Here is a 20,944-nt window from a genome sequence, read left to right as displayed (position 1 = left end):
ATTGAGCTGATCAGGTCCTGCCAAAGAGGTTTCTAAAGAGACTTTACTGATTTATGTTCCCATCAGAGGGTATCAAGGTTCCAGTTGCTGCACACCCTAACACTTGGTATGAAAAGCCTTTAAATTTCTAGAGATGCTGAAGAATGAGAGGACAGGGCCCAGACAATGTAGGGCTTTGCAGGCCATGGTAAGGACTGGAGTTGGATTTGGAGATTATGTGTAGAAAAGCACTGCAGAGGGACAAAAGCAGAAGCAGGAAAAATGGTGAGGAAACCACTTCAACTGCCCAAGCAAGAGGTAATTAACGATGGCTTGAAACAGGCTGGTCACGGCAAAGATAGTTTTAACCACTAGATTTTGATTATGTTTCAAAGGGTGGAGCCAAGAGGATTTATCATTACACTGAATGTGGTATGTGAGGAAAAGCGCCTGGGTGGCTCAGTCGGTTAAGCATCTGACTTCAGCTCAGGTTATGATCTCGCAGTTCTTGGGTTCAAGCCCCATGTCAGGCTCTGTGCTGACAGCTCAGAGCCTGGAGCCTGCTTCCGATTCTGTGTCTCTCTCTCTCTCTCTGCCCCTCCTCTGCTCATTCACTGTCTCTGTCTCTCAAAAATACATAAACATTAAAAAAAATTAAAGAAAATGAATCGAGTCACAGACGGTAAAGATTTGGGGCTTAGATAATGGTGCTTGTACTGAGACAGGGAGTGGAGGAAGAATCCAGAGTTCAGTTTTATAGTGTTAAGGGGACTCTTGGTACTATCTAGTGGACTTGGCAAGTAGTTTATGTATCTGGATTCAATATTTGAGTCTTAAGGGCACTAAAGAAATTCATTAATGATATAACAGGAGGAATAGAAGTTTTTCAAGGGCAGGAGCTCAGTTTAATTTATTCTTGAGTTCTGAGCACCTTAGTGGAGTGCCTGGTAACAGTTGATATTTGATATGGGTACAAAAGTAATTAACTTAATAGCAGTAACCCAAACTTGAAAAGAGATAGAAATATGCATAAGAGCACAAAGAAGTAAGTGTTTGTATTTCCTGTAATATCAGGAAAAGTGATTTCCCATTGCCTTACAAGGCAAAATAAAATGCAAGCCTTTGCAGAAATAAAATACTCAACTTTATCAAAGTGTGAATTCATTTAGTAACAACAAAAACAAAAGAAAAAATGTTCTCGTCACATTTCTTCAAAGTATATTCATCACTGCTCTCTGGTGAAAAGGAGGGCTTCGAGTATGACGTTACAAAGCAGCCACACATAACTGCTTAGCTAGGCTAAAGGGCAATTTCCTGTCAGGTAAAAATGCCAATCTTCTCTAAAATGCTGAGTTTCTAGCACAATTTAAGAAACTGATGACCAAGAGAACCAATTTTTAGAAAGAACCATGTTTCACGACATAGTCCAACTACGATGTGATAAAGTAATGTGGTGTCACAGGTGAAGAAAACAATCATATGTTAGGCAGATTATGGAGAGAAAACTAACCAGAGGAAGAGTTACGTTTCAGGATGTGGAGAAATAAAAGCACTTGAGAATATCAAGAGAGATTTCAGAAACCTACTAAGTCCAACTTTCACCAAAAGGGAAGAAAATCTGTTCTCTTCAACACTCACACATAGCTATTAGCATAAGGGCAAAGTTTTCATTTGCAAGACAACTTTAGAAAGTACCTTGACCACGAATAAAAAAGAATATTTTTATGAGGTCTATTTTAATAACATAGACAATGTGCTAGTAGAATGGTAACTGTTAAAAATAAAGAATTAAAAAATTGTCCCAAAATATAGTCAGACGTCTTTTAGGAAGTAGGTGGTTTTAAGATTCATCTGTGTTATATTATTACTCATCTTTTATGATCAAAAGCTATATTGAGTATACCACAGATTGTCTAAATATAAAGGCAAGTACAATACTAACTATATTTTATAAGGTCTTTAATAAAATATTTCATTAATTTTATTGAACATACCTCTTTAAAGCATGGTGAAGGGTTTCTGATTTGTTCTAGCATTGCCCATTTAACCGTTGCTTGTCTAATGTTTCCATCATATTCTCGAGAACTCTGTGTGCCACTGGGAGTGCCTCTAGACCGTTCATATCCTGGTTCATTAAAGTAAGGCTCAGCTACTAGTATAAGGGACTGAACAGACACCAACACCTGCGGAACAAAGAAATAAAGAAAAGCAATTATAATGGCACATTTTTATTACCAGTAAATTGGTATCTTTTAATATGTGCTTCCACATATTTTTATCACCATATAATTGATGTTAATCATGAGGACACTGAAATGCTATATTATTAAAAGCAATAGACACAGTAGGTTCTTGTAAAACATTCATATATCTTACATTTTATATCTATAATGAAGATATTTCCTGAAACTGCTAAAAACATTTGTTTTTATAAACATCCCACACCAATTTAGACATTATTGAGCTCAAATTGTCNGGGGGGGGGGTGCTGTGGGGCTCAGTTGGGTGAGAGTCTGACTGTTGATCTGGGCTCAGGTCATGATCTCACAGTTGCAAGATCAAAGCCTACATTGGGGTTGCAGTGACAGCGAGAAGCCTGCTTGGGATTTATTCTCTCTCTCTCTCTCTCTCTCTCTCTCCCTCCCTCCCTCCCTCCCTTTCTCTGTCTGCTCTTCCCCTACTCACACTCACTCTCTCAAAATAAATAAACATTAGAAAAAATACTCACTTGTAAGAACAACTATGCATGAGGCAATCTTCATTTTTATTCTAAAGAAAGTACTTTTTAAAGGCATTTTCTATTTGCTTTTTAAAACATATACCACTTTGGAAGTATGCAGATGTTATTTTATTTTTCTTCAGTGAATTCAGCTATTTATGAGTCATATTATTTATTTTATGGAATTTTCTGGAGCCACGGATTATCTGACCTCTTTAGTCAGATAATCACAGTACACTTTACTATAGCCATAGAAACTGGGCATGAAGGGATTCCTGGCTGGCTCAGTTGTTTGAACATCCAACTCTGGATTTTGGCTCAGGTCATGATCCCAGGGTTGGTGGGAATGAGCCCTGCATTAGGCTCCGTGCTGACCGTGGAGCCTGCTTCAGATCCTCTCCTTCTCTCTCTCTCCCTCTGCTCCTCTCCCCAGCTTGTGCTCTCTCAAAAACAAAAAAATAGAAACAAAACTGGGCACAAAAAACAAGTAAATTAATAAATCCTGCACAGAAAGATTTCTCTTTTTTAAAAGGATTTGAATTTCAATATTAAAAATTACCTATCCCTAAGAACAATGTATAATGTATATTTTTAAACATTTAATTAATTATTTATTTGTTGGTTTATTTGTTTGCTTGATTTAGAGAGAAAGAGTGCTCGAGGTGGGGGGAGAGAGGCACAGAGACAGAATCCCAAGCAGGCTCCACAGTGAGCGCTGAGCTTGAGACCTTACTTATTTTTTTAAAGTAGGCTTCACGTCCAGCACTGAGCCCAACTCCAGGCCTGAACTCACAACTCTTAAGATCAAGACCTGCACTGAATCAAGAATCAGTCGTGTAACCAAGTCACCTAGGTGTCTCCTTGAGAACAATGTGTAATATTTAAGTCAGAGACCACAGTAGGCAGAACAACTTAGTCCCTCAGAACTACTCTGGTCATCTATAAAATGAGGATCACTCCTACTTACGTAAAGACTGGCTGTGAGGATCAAACAACCTTTGCAGCAGGTGAAATAGTAGCACTTAAATTTAAGTTTACCTAATACAGAGCAGCTATTCTTTCTTGGAGTAAAAATGACAGCATGAAGCCAGAAGGCAGTAAAATGCAAAACAAAATCATTTTTACTCTGAAAATAAAGTCTTTTTACCTATGTTAAAAGGGTCCTGCAAAAAAGCAGTCAGCATGAGTTCCATTTTGATCAACAAAACTTAACAGAGCTACCTAGCTCAAATAAAAAGCTAATATGTATCATAGATACATCTGCCTAAAGTGTTTTCTTAAGAATATGACCTGACAATGCATTGGTAATTAACAGAAAAACATCTACTACCACCATAGCATACTTACATAGTTACATTTAAGTTCATAATAAACACAAAAGATATTCATTCTGTGACATAGGTTCACTGATTCTTAGTCAATCCTTTGATACTTTAAGATAAAGAATTATAGACTTATTCATAGGCTAAATTTACAGTACCCTCCTCTTTAGTTTTATATTAGCATCCACAAAACTACAAGAAGTTTTCACTATAATTTGTTCAAGAACTGACTAAATCAAGAACCATATAACACCTTTCTTTCACTATCTGTGTCAAAACAAAAATTTTAACCCTATTGCATGGTCTTCTACCAGGCCACTCAAGTTGTCAGTAATCTGGTCTCCTATGATTTTATATATTCATTTGGTCACTATATTGCTACCACTAACCATTCTTGCAATTTATTCTTTCGAATATCCACTAATTTGCCATATTCCTCCTCCTACCTCACATCCCTTAGAAATTATTAACTTTTGGGGCGCTTGGGTGACTTAGTCGGTTAAGCGTCCGACTTTCGCTTGGGTCAGGATCTCGCGGTTCGTGGGTTCGAGCCCCGCGTCGGGCTCTGTGCTGACTGCCAGCTCAGAGCCTGGAGCCTGTTTCAGTCTGTGACTCCCTCTCTCTCTGACCCTCCCCTGCTCACGCTATCTCTCTCTCTCCTAAAAATAAATAAAACATTAAAAAAAAAAAGAAATTATTAACTTTTGACTTTTTGTATTTTCATATGGCATCTCATCAAAAGATTTAATTCTCTGACTTGATCTGGTACTTCAAAACTTTTTATCACAGGTATTTAAAACATAGGAGAGTACAGAGTATATAATCCAAAATACTAATTTTCAACAAGAAACTATATTTTAGGAAATAATAACATCTTTGGTGTGAGGGAAACATTCCTTTTTTAATGTTTATTTTTCAGAAGAGAGAGCGCGAGAGGGGAAAGGGCAGAGAGAGAAGGGGACAGAGGATCTGAGGCAGGCTCTGTGCTTGAAAGCAGGGAGCCGGATGTGGGGCTCAAACTCAAAAACTGTGAGATCATGAGCTGAGCCGAAGTCGGACAACGAACCAACTAAGCCACCTAGGCAACCTGGGAAACACTCTTAATTAGTAAAATGCTTTTTGCCTTTTAAAATAGTAAGTACCTATCTCTGGAAAATTATGCTGCTGTTGACTAGGACTGTAAACAAGTGGCTAATTTCCAGAATTTTCTATTTTAAGAGAAATAGTTATATATATTTTGTTAACATTTATAAATGGTTGATTACATGAACCATAAAATATGTTCAATTCCGCTTGCATATGATATCTTTATTAACATCCAACTGGAACAAACTATTCATAAGGCATTATAATAGGTTTTGTTTTTTTTTTTTAATTTTTTTTTTATGTCTTTATTTTGAGAGACAGAGAGCGAGCAGAGGAGGAGAGAGGGAGACCCAGAATTGGAGGCAGGCTCCAGGCTCTGAGCGGTCAGCACAGAGCCCGACGTGGGGCTCGAACCCACAGACTGTGAGATCATGACCTGAGCCAAAGTCAGACACTTAACCGACTGAGCCACCCAGGCACCCCTTATAATAGGTATTTTAAGTACATTATAGCAACATTAAAAACCAGTTATAAAAGCAATGCTAAGATTTGGTGCTACTGTAAAAATTCTGATGATAGTTCTAATGAATAATATGACTTTGATATGATGTAATTTTTTTAAAATGTTCCTTTATTTTTGAGAGAGTGAGTGTACCAGCAGGGTAGGGCCAGAGAGAGAGAGAGGGACAGAGGATCTGAAGTGGGCTCTGTGCTGACAGCAGAGAGCCTAAAGAGATCATGACCGGAGCTGAAACTGGACACTTAACTGACTATTATTTTTAAAAATATTAACAATTTAAAAAATTTTTTTAAATATATTTTAAAACATTATTTGAAAAATATTTTTGAGAGGCGCCTGGGTGGTTCAGTCAGTTAAGCGTCCAACTTCGGCTCAGGTCATGATCTCATGGTTCGTGGGTTTGAGCCCCACATTGGGCTCTGTGCTGACAGCTAGCTCAGAGCCTAAAGAGGGGGACAGAGGATCCAAAGTGGGCTCTGCACTGACAGGCTGATAGCAGCTGTAAGCCTGATGGGGCTCGAACTCACGAACCGTGAAATGATGACCTGAGCAGAAATGAGACACTCAGATGACCAAGCCACCCAGGTGCCCCATGACTTTGATTTTAAATTGTGCTAATAGTTAAGGCTATTACTACTAGCTATGAGACCTATTGCATAAGGCTACAAAATGTATTATTTTTATACAAAGAAACATTATTCTTCTGACAGTTTCACTCAGAGAAACCAAGCAATTCTAATAAAAGCTGTCACTGTTCAAGTATTTCGGAATTGTTTTTAATTGTATATAACCTTCAAAAACTTTTGTGGAAGATTTTCAGTCTGGCAAAAGTACTTTTATCCTTTGTGTGATAAATAAAAGGGTAAAACAACATTAGGCTCTAAAATCTAACCAAAAAGAAATAAAATAGTTTTCCCTGAGCCTTTCTAGTCTGCCTCTAAAGAAAGTTCTAACACACAACATTGAGCAATGTGGTCCCGCCTACATGTGTTTATGTCTTGTATAATGTTAATGAAACCAGCTCACAAAGTGATCAGACCAATATTTTGTAGGAACACAGATGCAAAAATCCTCAAACAAAATACCAGCAAATTGAATCCAATAATATTTTAAAAAGAATTATACACCAAGAGACCAAATGGGATTTATCCCAAGAATGCAGGGTTGGTTTAGCATCCAAAAATTAATAAACCATATTAATAAAATAAAAAGCCAAAAATAGTAGAATCATATCAACAGATGCAGACAAAGCATCTGACAAAATTCAACATCCATTCACAATAAAAAGAGGAGTAAAGAGCAATGTCCTCAACATGAAGAGATGGGGAAAGACTGAAAGTCTCCCCCCTAAAATCTGGAAGAAGACAAGGCTATTCACTCCTGCCAGAGAAAAAGAGAGCCTCCTCTTGCTCCTGCCCAAGTCAATTTTCCAAAGATCTGAAAACCTGGATTCAGGAAACTATCTAAAGTGTACAGAAAGTCAAATAATAAGTATTATTTATAAAACTAAAAAAAATTAGAAGCAAAAACATTAATAGAGTCATTAATAGAAAACCAGTTCAACTAGAGTAGATGAATTCAAAAGATTAGTAAGAGCAATTAGAAATTATAAAAGTGTAACTTGGAAAAATGTATATGCTCTAATGTTATTTGAAAAGAAGAGTGTACAGATGATTTATCTACTATGTTAATTTTCACTCTGTGAATTATGTATATGGCAAAAAAAAAACCAAAAACCAAAACCCAAAACCCAAAACCAAAATAAACTCAAATCCTAACTAAAGGGAATAAAGAACAAAGATCATTTTCTATGCATGGGTAGTTAAGTTTCCAAACTTGTAAAATCTAAACCTCTGAACAGAAGTTTCTTTACAAGATTTTGGTTATATATTAGATACATGAGTCATATGGGTGACTCAGTTGGTTAAGCGTCCGACTTTGGCTCAGGTCATGATCTCACAGTTTGTTGAGTTTGAGCCTCGCATCGGACTCTGTGCTGACAGCTCAGAGCCTGGAGCCTGCTTCGGATTCTGTGTCTCCCACTGTCTCTGTCCCTCCCCTCCTTGCATTCTGTCTCTCTCTCAAAAATAAATAAAAATAAACTAATTAGTTGTAAATTTATTTTAAAGATTATCTAAATTTGACAAAAAATTCAATTTTCAGCTAAATCTAATTTACTTTATGAAAAGTAGGATATCTCTGAGTTTCCTTGCTTAGTAAAACTCATCATAAGCCTGTTTGTGTTGACAAGACTAACATACATGTAGAAAAAATATTTTATTTTAAAGTTTTTGGACTAGAACTGAAATAAGCATATCTAAAATGAGGTAGTAGTCACTTGGGAGGAATATTCTAATATTTTCCTAATAGTTCTCCTGCATGAATCACGTAAACTTCCTTTTTCCTAATCTCGACATCAACAAAAAGGGCAAAATTATACCATGGTATTATTTCTTTAATTCATGAGGATGATACAAAGTCTTTTCAGAGAATCAAAAAAGTGACATCCTAAAGAATTATTTCTCATATCTTCTTTCACCTAATTCAAAATAAGAATGTAGAAAAAGAATCTTTTCAGAAGCAGGCTCCTGGCTTCGAGCTGTCAGCACAGAACCTGATGTGGGGCTCAAACTCATGAACCGTGAGATCATGACCTGAGCTGAGACTGAATGATTATGACTGAGCCATCCAGACACCCTTAAACAGTAAACTTTAAATGTGAGTTTAAACTCATCTGAGCAATAGTGATGTTTCTGCTGCCTTACTGAACAAGCAGAAAAGTTAATTCATGCTGTTTAACATGCACACCTGTCCATCTCTTTGCTGGAATTCTGAACTAGTAAGATAAAACATCAGCAAAAAAGCATCTGATGGGATATTATGTAACATATTATGTGCTCAAGTGGTCTGTGGAAATTAATTTCCAAAATTCAAGATTATGAAATGTATGTCAAATGCTCTACAAAACAACAACTACAAGTCCCAAGTTTATGAATTCTACCACAGTGCTTCTGAGTTTCAAATGAGTCCCATTATTAAGGAGACTACAGAAAAACCGTATTATTTGTGGAAGAAAATATAATATTAGTAGTTTATGAAATTCTACTCCCATGAGTTTAAGTCTGTATGGAGACAGGAGAGACCGACCTGTCTTAGGTTATCATTCTGTACCATAGAGTACTTCAGGGCTAACTTAAGCATTTTCTTAAAGGTAAATCCGACAAAATGCAACTTTTGTCTAATGCCCTAACTTAAGATTCTAAACTCCAGATAAGATGAGACTCGACTCTACGAACTGCTAACATGTAGGTTATTTAGTGTGGCTTTTTTTTTTTTTTTTTTTTGGTTTCTTATGTTTTTCTTGGTCACTAAAACACTTTAAAAATTTTTTTTGACTTTTATTCATTTTTGAGAGAGAGAGAGAGAACGGGCATGCACACGTGAGCGGGGGAGGGGCAGAGAGAGAGGGAGACACAGGATCAGAAGCAGGCTCCAGGCTCTGAACTGTCAGCACAGAGCCTGATGCAGGGCTAGAACTCGTGAACCACGAGATTGTGACCTGAACCTAAGTGAGACACTTAATCAACTGAGCCACCCAGGCACCTGCAAAACACATTTTTTTAAACATAGATACTTCTTATTTTTCTTTCTAAGTGAAATTCAGAGAAATGTGTTTACTTGCAAAAAGCTTGAGGTCTGAGGATTCCACTTCTCTTCTGGTCTTCCATGCCACGTATTTAAGATGCTTAAGCAAACCTAAGGAAGAAGGGAAGAAAACACAGAATTGAATAGAGTGCTTTTTAAAAGCAAAGCGTCACAACTAGAAGCAAAAATTAAATGCTATCATGTCATAGTATCTCCGTTTTATGTCCCCAACAAAACCCCAAGGGTCAGTTTGTTAAAACAAATTGGCATCTTCAGATGTGATTCAAATCTGCATGGCATTTCATTTTCATAATGAAAAACGAATCAGCACCTATTACATGTTACTAAAAATAACATTTTTAAATAAAATTTAACTCATTCCCAAACCAAAAATAAATTTCAGTGAGAAAAAGTGGCACCATTTATATTTAAAAATACTTCTCTCAAAATTTTCTAAATTTTAAAAATGGATATGGTTCAAAAGAAGAGATCTCGATTTCATATCTGCTTCTACATTCGATGTGTTACTATATACTGTTTTGGTTGAAGTATGATATCATCTAGCTTCACATAAACCTGAAGTTGGAAGGAGGAGACCTCACAGACTCCCTGAGAGGGGCTTGAGCGTCCACTGAGTTCCTCGGAACAAACTTTACCACATAGATACTTGTTCACTCACACAACAAGAATGAACTTAAACTATCTGCCAACACAGGTCAAGAGGCCACTCTGGGAAAAACAAAACTGGGGACATTTTATGTGTACTTGTAAACCGGCAATTTCATATAATGGGCAACAGATTTGGAAAATAACTGATCCTTAATAAAGCAGAAGTCCATTGCCATGCTACTTTTGCAACTGCTCTATGACAGTAATAAGGCAAAATACATTAATTCATTTAGAACATAATCTCATTAACAATTTTTAAAGAACTATATCTGAATGGCTTTGTACATTATTTAAGGTACTGTCAGACATTTGACTTTTTAGAACATCCCTGTGACTATCAATGCCAGGTATTTTTTTTTTAAACATAATTTATTGTCAAGTTGGCTAACATACAGTGTATACAGTGTGCTCTTGGTTTTTAGGGTAGATTCCCATGATTCATCGCTTACATACAACACCCAGTGCTCATCCCAACAAGTGCCTCCTCAGTGCCCATCACCCATTTTCCCTTCTCCTCTGCTCTCCCTGCCCCCTATCAACCCTCAGTTGTTCTCTGTATTTAAGAGTCTCTTATGGTTTGCCTCCCTCCCTCTCTATAACTAATTTTCCCCTTCCCTTTCCCTATGCTCTTCTGTTAAGTTTCTCAAGTTCCAAATATTAGTGAAACATCTATCTTTCTCTGACTGACTTATTTCACTTAGCATAATACCCTCCAGTTCCAGTCATGTTGTTGCAAATGAATGCCTGGTATTCTTATCCCTATCTACAGATCTAGACCCCAAGGTTAAATGTTACCAGTGCATTAATAACAAAGACTATATAAATCAAAATATATACTGATAAATATAATGTATATTATATAATATATATTATGCAATATATTATATCATATATATGTATAATTCAGGATATATCCCAGGCCCTTACCTGCTTCACTATAACATTAAGTTTTAAGGAAATAATTTCTTTCTTTTTTTTTTTTTAAGGAGGCTTCACAGCCAGTGTGGAGCCCAACCAACACAGGGCTTCAACTTAGATCCTTAGATCAAGACCTGAGTTTGAGGGGTGTCTGGGTGGCTCAGTCGGTTAATCTGACTCTGATTTTCAGCTCAGATCATGATCTCAGTTTGTGAGATCAAACTCCTCATCAGGCTCTGCGCTGACAGGATTCTCTTGGGTTTTTCTCTCTCTCTCTGCCCCTCTCCTGCTCATGCTCTGTCTCAAAAAAAAAAAAAAAAAAAAAAAAAAAAAANCCTGCTCATGCTCTGTCAAAAAAAAAAAAAAAAAAAGACCCAAGCTGAGATCAAGAGACCAATGCTTAGCTGACTGAGCCACCCAGGTACTCCAATGAAATTTCTTAAATAAATTTTAACATTTTACACTTAAACTCTTCAGATTCTAGTGTCTCTCTTGGGTAAAGTCAACACTGCTATTTCCTCCTGTCTGCTCAGTTATAAAAGACCTGTTCTTTCCTCTCCCAAAGAAAGTAAGATCTCTGGTTAAATCTCCTGCAGTCAACTCAGAAAACAAATTTCAGCTTTATGATCTCAGTTTACAATGAAGATAAAACGACAGCCTAGGAGCACAGATCTCAGGCAAGCCCCTCCCGAAACCAGGAAGATGATGCCAAGGGAAAACGTAGTCCATCTGTAATAAACCAGATCAAATTCAAGCCCTTGTTCCTCTCAGATCATCACAGGGGTATCTGCTTGTGAAGTCTATGAATTTCTTCTTACCATCTAGTGATTTTTAAATATTTAATACATCCAGCATGGAACTTACTATTGAAATGCCATCAAGGCATGCAAATTACTTTGAAAAGTGATGGCTGCTCTTTAAAAAAATTTTTTTGTTTTAATGTTTATTTTTAAGAGAGAGAGAGACAGCATAAGTGGGAGAAGGGCAGAAAGAGAGGGAGACACAGAATCTGAAGCAGGATTCAGGCTCTGTCAGTATAAACCCTGATGCAGGGCTTAAACTCATGAGCTGTGAGATCATGACCTAAACCAAAGTTGGATGCTTAACTGATTGAGCCACCCAAGTGGCCCTATGACTGCTCTTTTAAATCTAATTTTAAAGAGTTTACTGTCAAATGAAATGCTTTTTATTATACCTCCTACTCAACTTTTTAATTTTTTTTTTAGAGAGAAAAAGAGAGGGGACGAGGGGGAAAAGGGGAGGGGGATAGAAGGAGAGGGAGAGAGGGAGTGAGGAGGGAGAGAGAGAAAGAGAGAGAGATGATGGATCAACTGGGAGAAGATCCCAAGCAGGCTCCACATGAGTGTGGACCCTGACGCAGGACTCGATCCCACAACCCTGGAAGAGCCGACTGATCAACCAATTGAGCCACCCACGTGCCCCAACCTTTTTTTTGAGATAGAACACATCTTCCTATATATATTAAAAAAGTAGGAAACATTTTAGCATAAATTAAGTATCCAAAATAAGATCATAATTATATGTTTCATGGAAAACATGGATAGCTATGAAAGCAAAAAAAAAAAAAAAAAAGTCAAGACAGGCAAAAAACAAGGGAATACAGAGTTGCCAGGACCATGCTTTTGCCATTCAACTATCTTCAGGCTCTTGTGAAAAGAAAACGGAATTGGAGATATGGAAAGTAAAGAAAGGTCAGAGGCAAAGACAGACATCTGGCTCTACTACATCCTGAGGGAAGAAAGCTCTCAATTGGCCAAGGAATGTGTTGAATGAGTTAGTTCCTCAGTAACTTAAGACTCTAAGTGCTTCTCAACACTGTTATGTTTTTGCCTGGTTCCTTCTCTCCTTCCCCAGGCTAATCTTTGCCTACAGGAAAGAGAAGCATGAAGAAAGCCACAGAACTCTTGGAAAGAAGATATCCAAAGGAAAATTTTTGCTTAAATTACAAAGAACCTTTGGTTACGATACTTTGGCATTAGAAACAAAAGGCTGAAATTACATTACCTTGCCATCATTATAAAGGTTTGGATTAAATCGCACGCTATGACCACCAGTCGTCTCTAGATTCACAAGAGGGGGTGAACTGGGATAATCTTGAGGAAAGTATACATCAAACTCAAAGCAGCCATTTGCATAAGGAGTGTCCGCTGGACCAGTTATCAGAACCTAATAAGCATACACAAATTCAGAAGTCTCTGTTACTGCTCCCAAACATTGTTTGCTATTTAGAAAAACACAATCCAACATGAAATAAGAACAACCTTCTTACATCCTATTTACATCTATCTCTACCAGAATGTGTTAAAAATGAGTTTGAAGTTAAAAATAACAGCATGAATGGAAATGGCTACAGATTAGGATTAAGGATTTTTAGTTTTGGTGAAAACAGGCTATTAAAGGATGCCTTAGTGGCAGCAGGAAAGCTTACCGTAACATCAAATACCTTTTAATATTAAGTGACTATTTTCCTGAGAGCTTTCCTTCGTGATATCTTGTACAGTATTTAATAATTCGAGATTTTAGGTATATTCATTATCACATCCAAAAGGTATGGGGGTAATTTTCTGCAATATATCTTCAGATAAATTAATGTCTTAGGAAATAACTTAGTTTTAAATATTTTTCTCTGGGATAATAGGACAAATAGGTAACAAGAAAGGTTCTCACATAATAAGATAAAAAGGTTTGAGGGAACAACAGGTGTTCCCTTTAGGGTTACCAGTAGTCCAAAAAATAGCAGAGGATGACTATCAGGACGACGACTGTCAGAATTATTTAATGAATTTTGTTTAGGTCAATCAACAGATACTAATTGCGCAAGGCCTGAGCAGCAAAGCCTGTGATCCTGAAAAGCTACGTGTGTGGAGGAAAGTGATACAGAGTCTCAATCTGTGACAACCCTGATTTAAGATCTAGAGCTCCATGTTGGGATTTTTTATTTAGGTACAGCATAATGTGCACCAGAGACAAAGTCACAAGTCTGAACTTCTGTGGTCTATTTAGTGATAAAATACTTCCGGAAGCAATCCTTCCATAATTGGCTATTGTTTGTAACAAGGGACAGGTAAGAGTGTGCTCAAATAGGCAAAGCCTAGGAGATTTTTACTGAAAAATTATTCAAAAGAGCAAAATTAAAAAGTAACAAAGAAGCAAAAAAAAAACCAACACACAAAAAAGGTTCTCAAATCAATGTGTTGATAGTTACAGCTGTGTATCTAAGGAAGCCAGACTGTAACCCAGGATTAAATAGCAAATGTAAAGAAAGGTTCCTCCCCAGCAGGTGTCAGATCTTTATTATTTTCCTGTGGAAGCAATCGCTTAGAATTTAAAGCCAGATAACCACAGTGGTAAAACATAAAGGTGCAGTTATTCATTATTATACTATCATTACTGAACTCACAGATCTTAAGTAATTAAGTAGGCCTTAAGTAATTAAGTAAATGGATGAATTTCTTAGTAAAGAAAAAAAAAGAATAATTTCTGAAGGCTGATAGTATAAAACATGAAGGAAATAGCCTGGATGACAAGGAAGAAGTCCTATGATTTTTTTCTACCGAGTAACATTAAATCCTTTGATGCTCAGCCCTTAAAGCTACAGGCTGCATTCCACCTTTACTCAAGGCAGGCATTTTGGTACTTTCTTCTAAATTGTTATTTTGTCCCATACACATGCTCTAGCGTGAAAAAAAGGATTCTTTTCAGTGATGTCCAAAATGGTCAACAGAATTCTTATTTATTAAAATTCATGCCATTTCTAGTGCTCTGTATAAACACTACCTGAATAATACAGACAGTATCTGAATAATGACATTAGCCAGAGAGACAAAACAGTTATTTCCACCTTCATGATGTCAAGTCGCTCCTCGTCGCAGCGCACAAACACACTCGAAGAGGATGACAGAGGCAGTGAAGTGGACAGTGTCACGGCCTCCTGGGCCAGGCGGCGCGCTCTGGCCGCACTGTTGGCGTCATTCGCGTTCTTCACCTGAGACATGTAGTGGTAATTTACTTTAAAACCCAACTTCCCATCTTCATCCTCAGAAACCATCTCAAATGTATCTAAAAGAAAAAGAAGAAAAATAAAACACTGAAAAACAGAAAAAGCACTAGAATGGAGTAGTGTTATCACGACAAAGATCACAAATAAATCACTAGCCCTTCTTCCACCCAAAATAGAGAGGACCAGAAGCACAGTACAGGGAACACAGTCAACGGCACTGTAACAGTGTTGTATGGTGACAGATGGCTGTGACACTTGTGGTGAGCACAGGAGAATGCACAGAAATCATGAACTGCCATGTTGTACACCTGAAACTAATGTGACACTGTGTGTCAACATACTAAAAAAAATTTTTCTTTTAAGCCCTACAAAATGGATAGGACCATGAAAAATTAGCAAGCTACACATGTTTGTTACAACTACTGTTTGATGGATGGATTAGGTATTGGAGCAAAATCAAGAAATGATTTTTTTTTTTAAGATTTTATTTTTAAGTAATCTCTACACCAATGTGGGGTTCAAATTTACAACCCTGAGATCAAGAGTCACATATGCTCTACCAACCGAGTCAGCCAGGAACCCCAGGAAGTGAGTGATTTAATAATCTATATAATGTGGACACACTGACAGATTGTATCAAGTTGCTATGACAATGTAAAGCAGAAGAAAATTTATTCCTAAAATGTGTGGTACATAATATTTTTGCCAAAATAATTCAAAATACTAAATGACAGAAAGTATTATTACATTTCATTTTTAAAACCAGAAAAGGTCTTTATATATTTGCACTGATTTTGGAATCAGAAAACAGAAGTCTCAGGCTGAAGTTTACTCTTGCTTTACTTTTGGGACTTAATGGAATAAAGGAAGATTATTAGGTCAATCTTCTAAGTACTCTGAGAAAATACAACTAATGGGCTAATTCTTCACCATTTATTCAGGCAGATTTAGAAAAGACTTAAAGTTATTCTTTTCTTATAACCTCTATATATAACAGAAAGAAAAATAACGGATTTGAATTTTATCTCTAGTTCAGATTACTCCACCCTACCCAATGGGTTACAACAAAAGAGATTTATATAAATTTTAACACTACATCAAAACCATGTACTAGGGCAAATACTGTCAATTAGAAGCAACAATAACTTCTGATCTTGTGTTCATATAATTCTAAATATATGGAAAAACTAATGCTATATTATAATTAGCACTAATGCACTAAATTTCACCAAGAACTTACTAAGTGTAAAATTCTAAGCTAGGTTGTATGGATTAAATGATAAATAGGAAATGAAATCTTCAAACCTTCAAGTAGCTTATAATCTAGAAAAAGGGAAGACCTATGAAGTGTCACAGGTCTGTGTACTCCATATGTTTAAAAGAGGAGTGCTGCCATCTTTATTTAACAAACCTTTCAGAGAGGAAAAGAAACTTTTGGTGCGTTTCTTGTAGAAACTATCACCAATTCTACATGAGTTGAATCTAACAAGAAATGTTGAAAGCTAACTTTATGACACAGTACATATAGCTGTTACTATCAAATGTACAAGACTGATAACTACTTCCTGACAGTAAAGGTGTAAACTGGAGTTGTTTCATCTGCCCAATTCTTCCTTTCACATACTACAGAGATAAACTTCTGTATAAATTTGAATTTCATTAACAACAATCCACCAGGAACAAACATGAGCCCATTCCCATGACTGGAGGAAAACTTTTCTATCTTATACCTATGAGAGAAAAGGATCTACTAATACCAAAATCTTANGTGGGGATGAGCACTGAGTGTTATGTGGAAACTAATTTGACAATAAACTATTAGAAAAAAAAATATTCAACGATAATGACTAGTTGCTAAAAATGTACATACTGTTTGCCACAACAATTCCTCTTCTATTAATTTATCCTAAAAATCATCATAAATGTATATAAATATTTATAACAATCATATGGCCCCTGAGATGTTGCAAATGTTATTAAAAAATGGAGGGCCACCTGGGTGGCTCAGACTGTTGAGCATCTGACTTTTGGTTTTGATTCAGGTCATGATCTCATGGTTTGTGAGTTGGAGCCCCGCTGACAGCACAGAGCCCAGTTGGGATTCTCTCTTTCTCTCTTCCTCTCTCTACCCCTCCCCCACTCATGCATGCATGTACATGCTCTCTCTCAAAATAAATAAATAAAGTTAAAAAATTTTTATATTTAAGAAAGGAAAACCTGGAAACAACTTGAAGATCCAGTTATTGGTTATATGACAGTATGTTATATGATGGAATATCAGGCAGTCAATAAATATCAAATTGTAGAAGAATCATCATATTGGAAGTACTCGATATAAAAGGTAGAAAATATAGTTGATTCCAAAAAGCTCAACAGAAAATATGCAATTTTTTTTTTTTTTTGGTGAATGATTTTCAAAGTCAATGGGTAGTAGAAATTATGTTTAATGTCACATCCAACTTGGAGAGTTTATGATTTTATTTGGTATGAGAGAAGTCTCCTGGCTCTGACATAAGGTCTCTGAATTTCTTGATTAGAGGTAATAATTTAAATCAGAATTTCCTATACATACAGAAGCATAAGACATTCAAATTGACAAAATGAAACTTTTTGAATGGAAAGATGGAATGTGGCTAAATACTTTCAACTACATGAACATTACAGTATGTTTTCAAAAACCGTTAATACATATTAGGGTCTGACCCAGTAAGTGAGTTCAAATCTAAAGCTCACTAAAACATTTAACTTTCACACATACACAAACACATTTCAGGAAAACTTCTTAGAATTCTAGAACAAATTTGTTATTTTCCTAATAGAAGCTTGATGGTTTAAAATACTTTCAAAAATTCTTTGACACCCTCTTCAAAATGTAGAAATTAATTCCCCTTTTCTTGAGTATGGGCTAGACTTCTTAGTGATTTGCTTCTAATGATAAAGCAGAAGCAATGGTATATAACTTTTAAGACTAAGTCATACAAGGCAGTGTGGCTTCCTGTCTGCTTTCTCTGTCTATGAGAAGCCAGACACAGTGTGTGAAGACACTCAAGAAGTCCTACGGATATGCCCACATGGCAAGGAGATAAGGCTTCCTGTCAACAGCCATGTGAGTGAGCCTGAAAACACAGCCCCCAGAGCCAGTCAAGATCTTACATGACTGAAGCTCCAGCCAACATTTTGATGGCAACCCTATATATAAGAGACCGTAAGTCAGAAACAGTGAGCTAAACCATTCCTGACCCATGGAGACTGTGAGATAATAAAGGTTTTAAGCACCTAAGTTTTAAGAGTAATCTTTAATGCAACAACAAATAAGGGAATAATCTGATAAAATACTATAGAAAACTAATCTGAGTCCAAAAAGATATAACCTATCTTAGTAATGCTTAATCAAATTCACATAAACCAAGTTCAAGCATTTGCTTTAAATAACCACAAAAAGGAATTTCCAACAAAATGCTTATTCAGGGGGCCGGGGTGGCTCAGATGGTTAAGAGTCTGACTCTTGATTTCAGCTCAGGTTATGATCCCATGGTCACGGCTCCCACTTGTTCTCTCTCTTTCTCTCTCTCTCTCAAAAAAAATTAAACTTTAAAAAATGCTTCTTCAGAGTATTGTTTAAAAACAAACAAAGGGGCACCTGGATGCCTCAGTCAGTTAAGTATCTGACTCTTGGTTTTGGCCTGGGTCATGATCTACCAGTTCTTGAGTTCAATTCCAGCATCAGGTTCTGTGTTGACAGTGCAGAGCCTGCTTGGGGATTCTCTCTCTCTCTCTGCCCCTCCCCCACACATGCGTGTTTTCTCTCTCTCTCCCTCTCTCTCTCCCTCCCTCAAAATAAACATTAAAAAATTATTAAAAACAAACAAACATGTTAACGGAATGAAGGAACAGATTAGATTGCCAAAATGAGTGAGGCAAAAGGCTGCAGTATCATTAGAAACTAACCAGACCCCTAATTAAAGTATACAAAGAAGAAATCTGCTTGACAAAGATTATGAAAAAAATTTTAAGAGACATAAAAATGATATTGTACAATATCAGAACACAAATGATAATTATATTCCACAGTATCCTTTCAGGACTAATAAACTAATAAGTAACAACGGAAGAGAAAGAATAATCACTTTTATTTACTTATTTATTTTAAATGTTTTATTTATTTCTGAAAGAGAGAGAGGGAGAGAGAGAGTGTAAGCAGGGGAGGATCAGAGAGAGAGGGAGATACAGAATCTGAAACAGGCTCCAGGCTCTGGGCCAGCTGTCAGCACAGAGCCCGATGTGGGGCTCAAACCCATGAACGGTGAGATCATGACCTGAGCTGAAGTCAGATGCTTAACTGACTGAGCCACTCAGGCGCCCCAAGAATAATCAATTTTAAAAGATTTCTAAAAAGCCCAAACCAGCTTTCAAATGATTAACTAAAGTTATATAAAAAATTAATCTATATAAATTTTCACCCACCAGGAAGAATGTTTTTCCAAGTAGAAGGAAACCAATTCTTGGTTAGAATAATCACCTCTTCTCGCTCCCCAACCCTATTCTTGACACCTCCCACTCGAGGCTAACACTATAAACATTGAACAGGAAATTAAAGTTTGCAAATTATGTGCCCCCCAAAAGACCAAACACATTGAATAAAAATTCTAAGTAAAATTAAGAACTTAAAAAAAAACAGTTTAAATCTAGTTATATCCAAAGCCTCTGTGAATTACTAAAGATCAGTAAATCCAAAGTTCAGCAGTAACAGCAAATCGTATGTGGTTTATAAAATGCTATTTAAAATCTTGAGGGGCGTCTGGGTGACTTAGTCCGTTATGCATCTGACTCTTGATTTTGGCTCAGGTCATGATCTCAAGGTCATATGATAGAGCCCTGCATTGGGCTCTATGCTGAAGGAATGGAGCCTGCTTGGGACTCTCCCTCTCCCCTGCCTTCACTCTCTCTCAAAAATAAACATTTTTTAAAGTCTTAAAAAAAGAGAGATTTAAAATCTGAAAATATCATGATCATGGATCACTTTTTCTTCCTTTTCGTATAGTTCCAGCAAGTATCAGTGTTACGTCTAATGGCATGAGTGGGAAGCAACCGAATGAAGTCCTTCTGTCAAATCTACCAGTCATACTAGAAAGGTCTTAGTTTTTGCAGGATTTATTTTTAACCTACGCATGCTTTCAGTGGCTCCACAACAAAGGTACTGTCCACTGACTTGAGGTTCAAAATTCTGTTCCATTCCATTCCACTCCACTCAGGAATTCCATTCCAGAAACAGACATTAAAGGTTTCAGTAGATATGCAATGTTACCTAGTTGGGGCAACTCATGGACTAAATCTCATTCATAATCAAAGTACAATTAGACAACAAATAAAGAAGCAGAAAAAGTTTCTTTAGGCTTTTGAATCTGAGGGAGGGAAGGGAAACGGGAATGAATGCTTTTGTGGACAACAGGTTGTCACAAAGTGGAAAAAGTATGCAGAAATGTGAAGCTAAAGATAAACCCATCTAATATCTGAGTTTTGCCTCAAGGATACCAATAGTTACCTTCAACTGTATGCAGACAAACTGAGTAGAGATATATCAAGTATTTCATCTTAATGAATGCTACTGACAACTCCTGATATATCTCCACTCTATTTCTGTTGTTTTTTTCCTACACAATATAGTGAATTTAGTTTTAAAAAAGGTTTGCAATACATTAATCAAATTATAACTATAAAGGCTTTCATTTGAGAGATTTAAAAAATGAAGTCTATTTAAAATCTGAGAGTATTTTTCCTAATTGTGATAGCAAATGTGGCTACAAGGATCGTACTGGTGTGTAGCTTTCCCTGATAATTCTGATTATTCCTTTATATGACACCCCTCTGAGGATATCTACAATTGTTAAATTTGTATAATAGTATTTGTTCTTGGTATCATGTAACTTTAAGATTACAGCAGACAATATTTTTGCTACTTTGGTAATCATTTATAGTTATTAATATAGTGTTGAATGAACCTGACATTTATTACATCTTCCTGAATTGAAGTGTTTATTAAACAAAACAAAATGATCACAACCTAT

The 20,944-nt window shown here is 36.5% G+C and overlaps 1 protein-coding gene across 4 annotated transcripts in view; it reads right to left on the bottom strand.

The window, feature by feature from the left end:
* BIRC6 (baculoviral IAP repeat containing 6) overlaps positions 1-20,944 on the bottom strand; it is a 222,709-nt gene that overhangs the window by 4,321 nt on the left and 197,444 nt on the right. For all 4 annotated transcript variants that reach the window (XM_077772791.1, XM_077772792.1, XM_077772794.1 and 1 more), the window contains exons 69-72: positions 14,721-14,938; positions 12,884-13,045; positions 9,305-9,382; positions 1,974-2,162 (exon numbers count right to left, since the gene is read on the bottom strand). In XM_077772791.1, coding sequence (XP_077628917.1) covers positions 1,974-2,162; positions 9,305-9,382; positions 12,884-13,045; positions 14,721-14,938 — 647 coding nt within the window. The remainder of the gene's footprint in view (positions 1-1,973; positions 2,163-9,304; positions 9,383-12,883; positions 13,046-14,720; positions 14,939-20,944) is intronic.

The sequence above is a fragment of the Crocuta crocuta genome, unplaced genomic scaffold (assembly GCF_008692635.1).
Source record: "Crocuta crocuta isolate KB4526 unplaced genomic scaffold, BGI_CrCroc_1.0 scaffold363, whole genome shotgun sequence".
NCBI lineage: Eukaryota > Metazoa > Chordata > Mammalia > Carnivora > Hyaenidae > Crocuta > Crocuta crocuta.
This window is presented reverse-complemented; position numbering and strand designations above follow the sequence as displayed.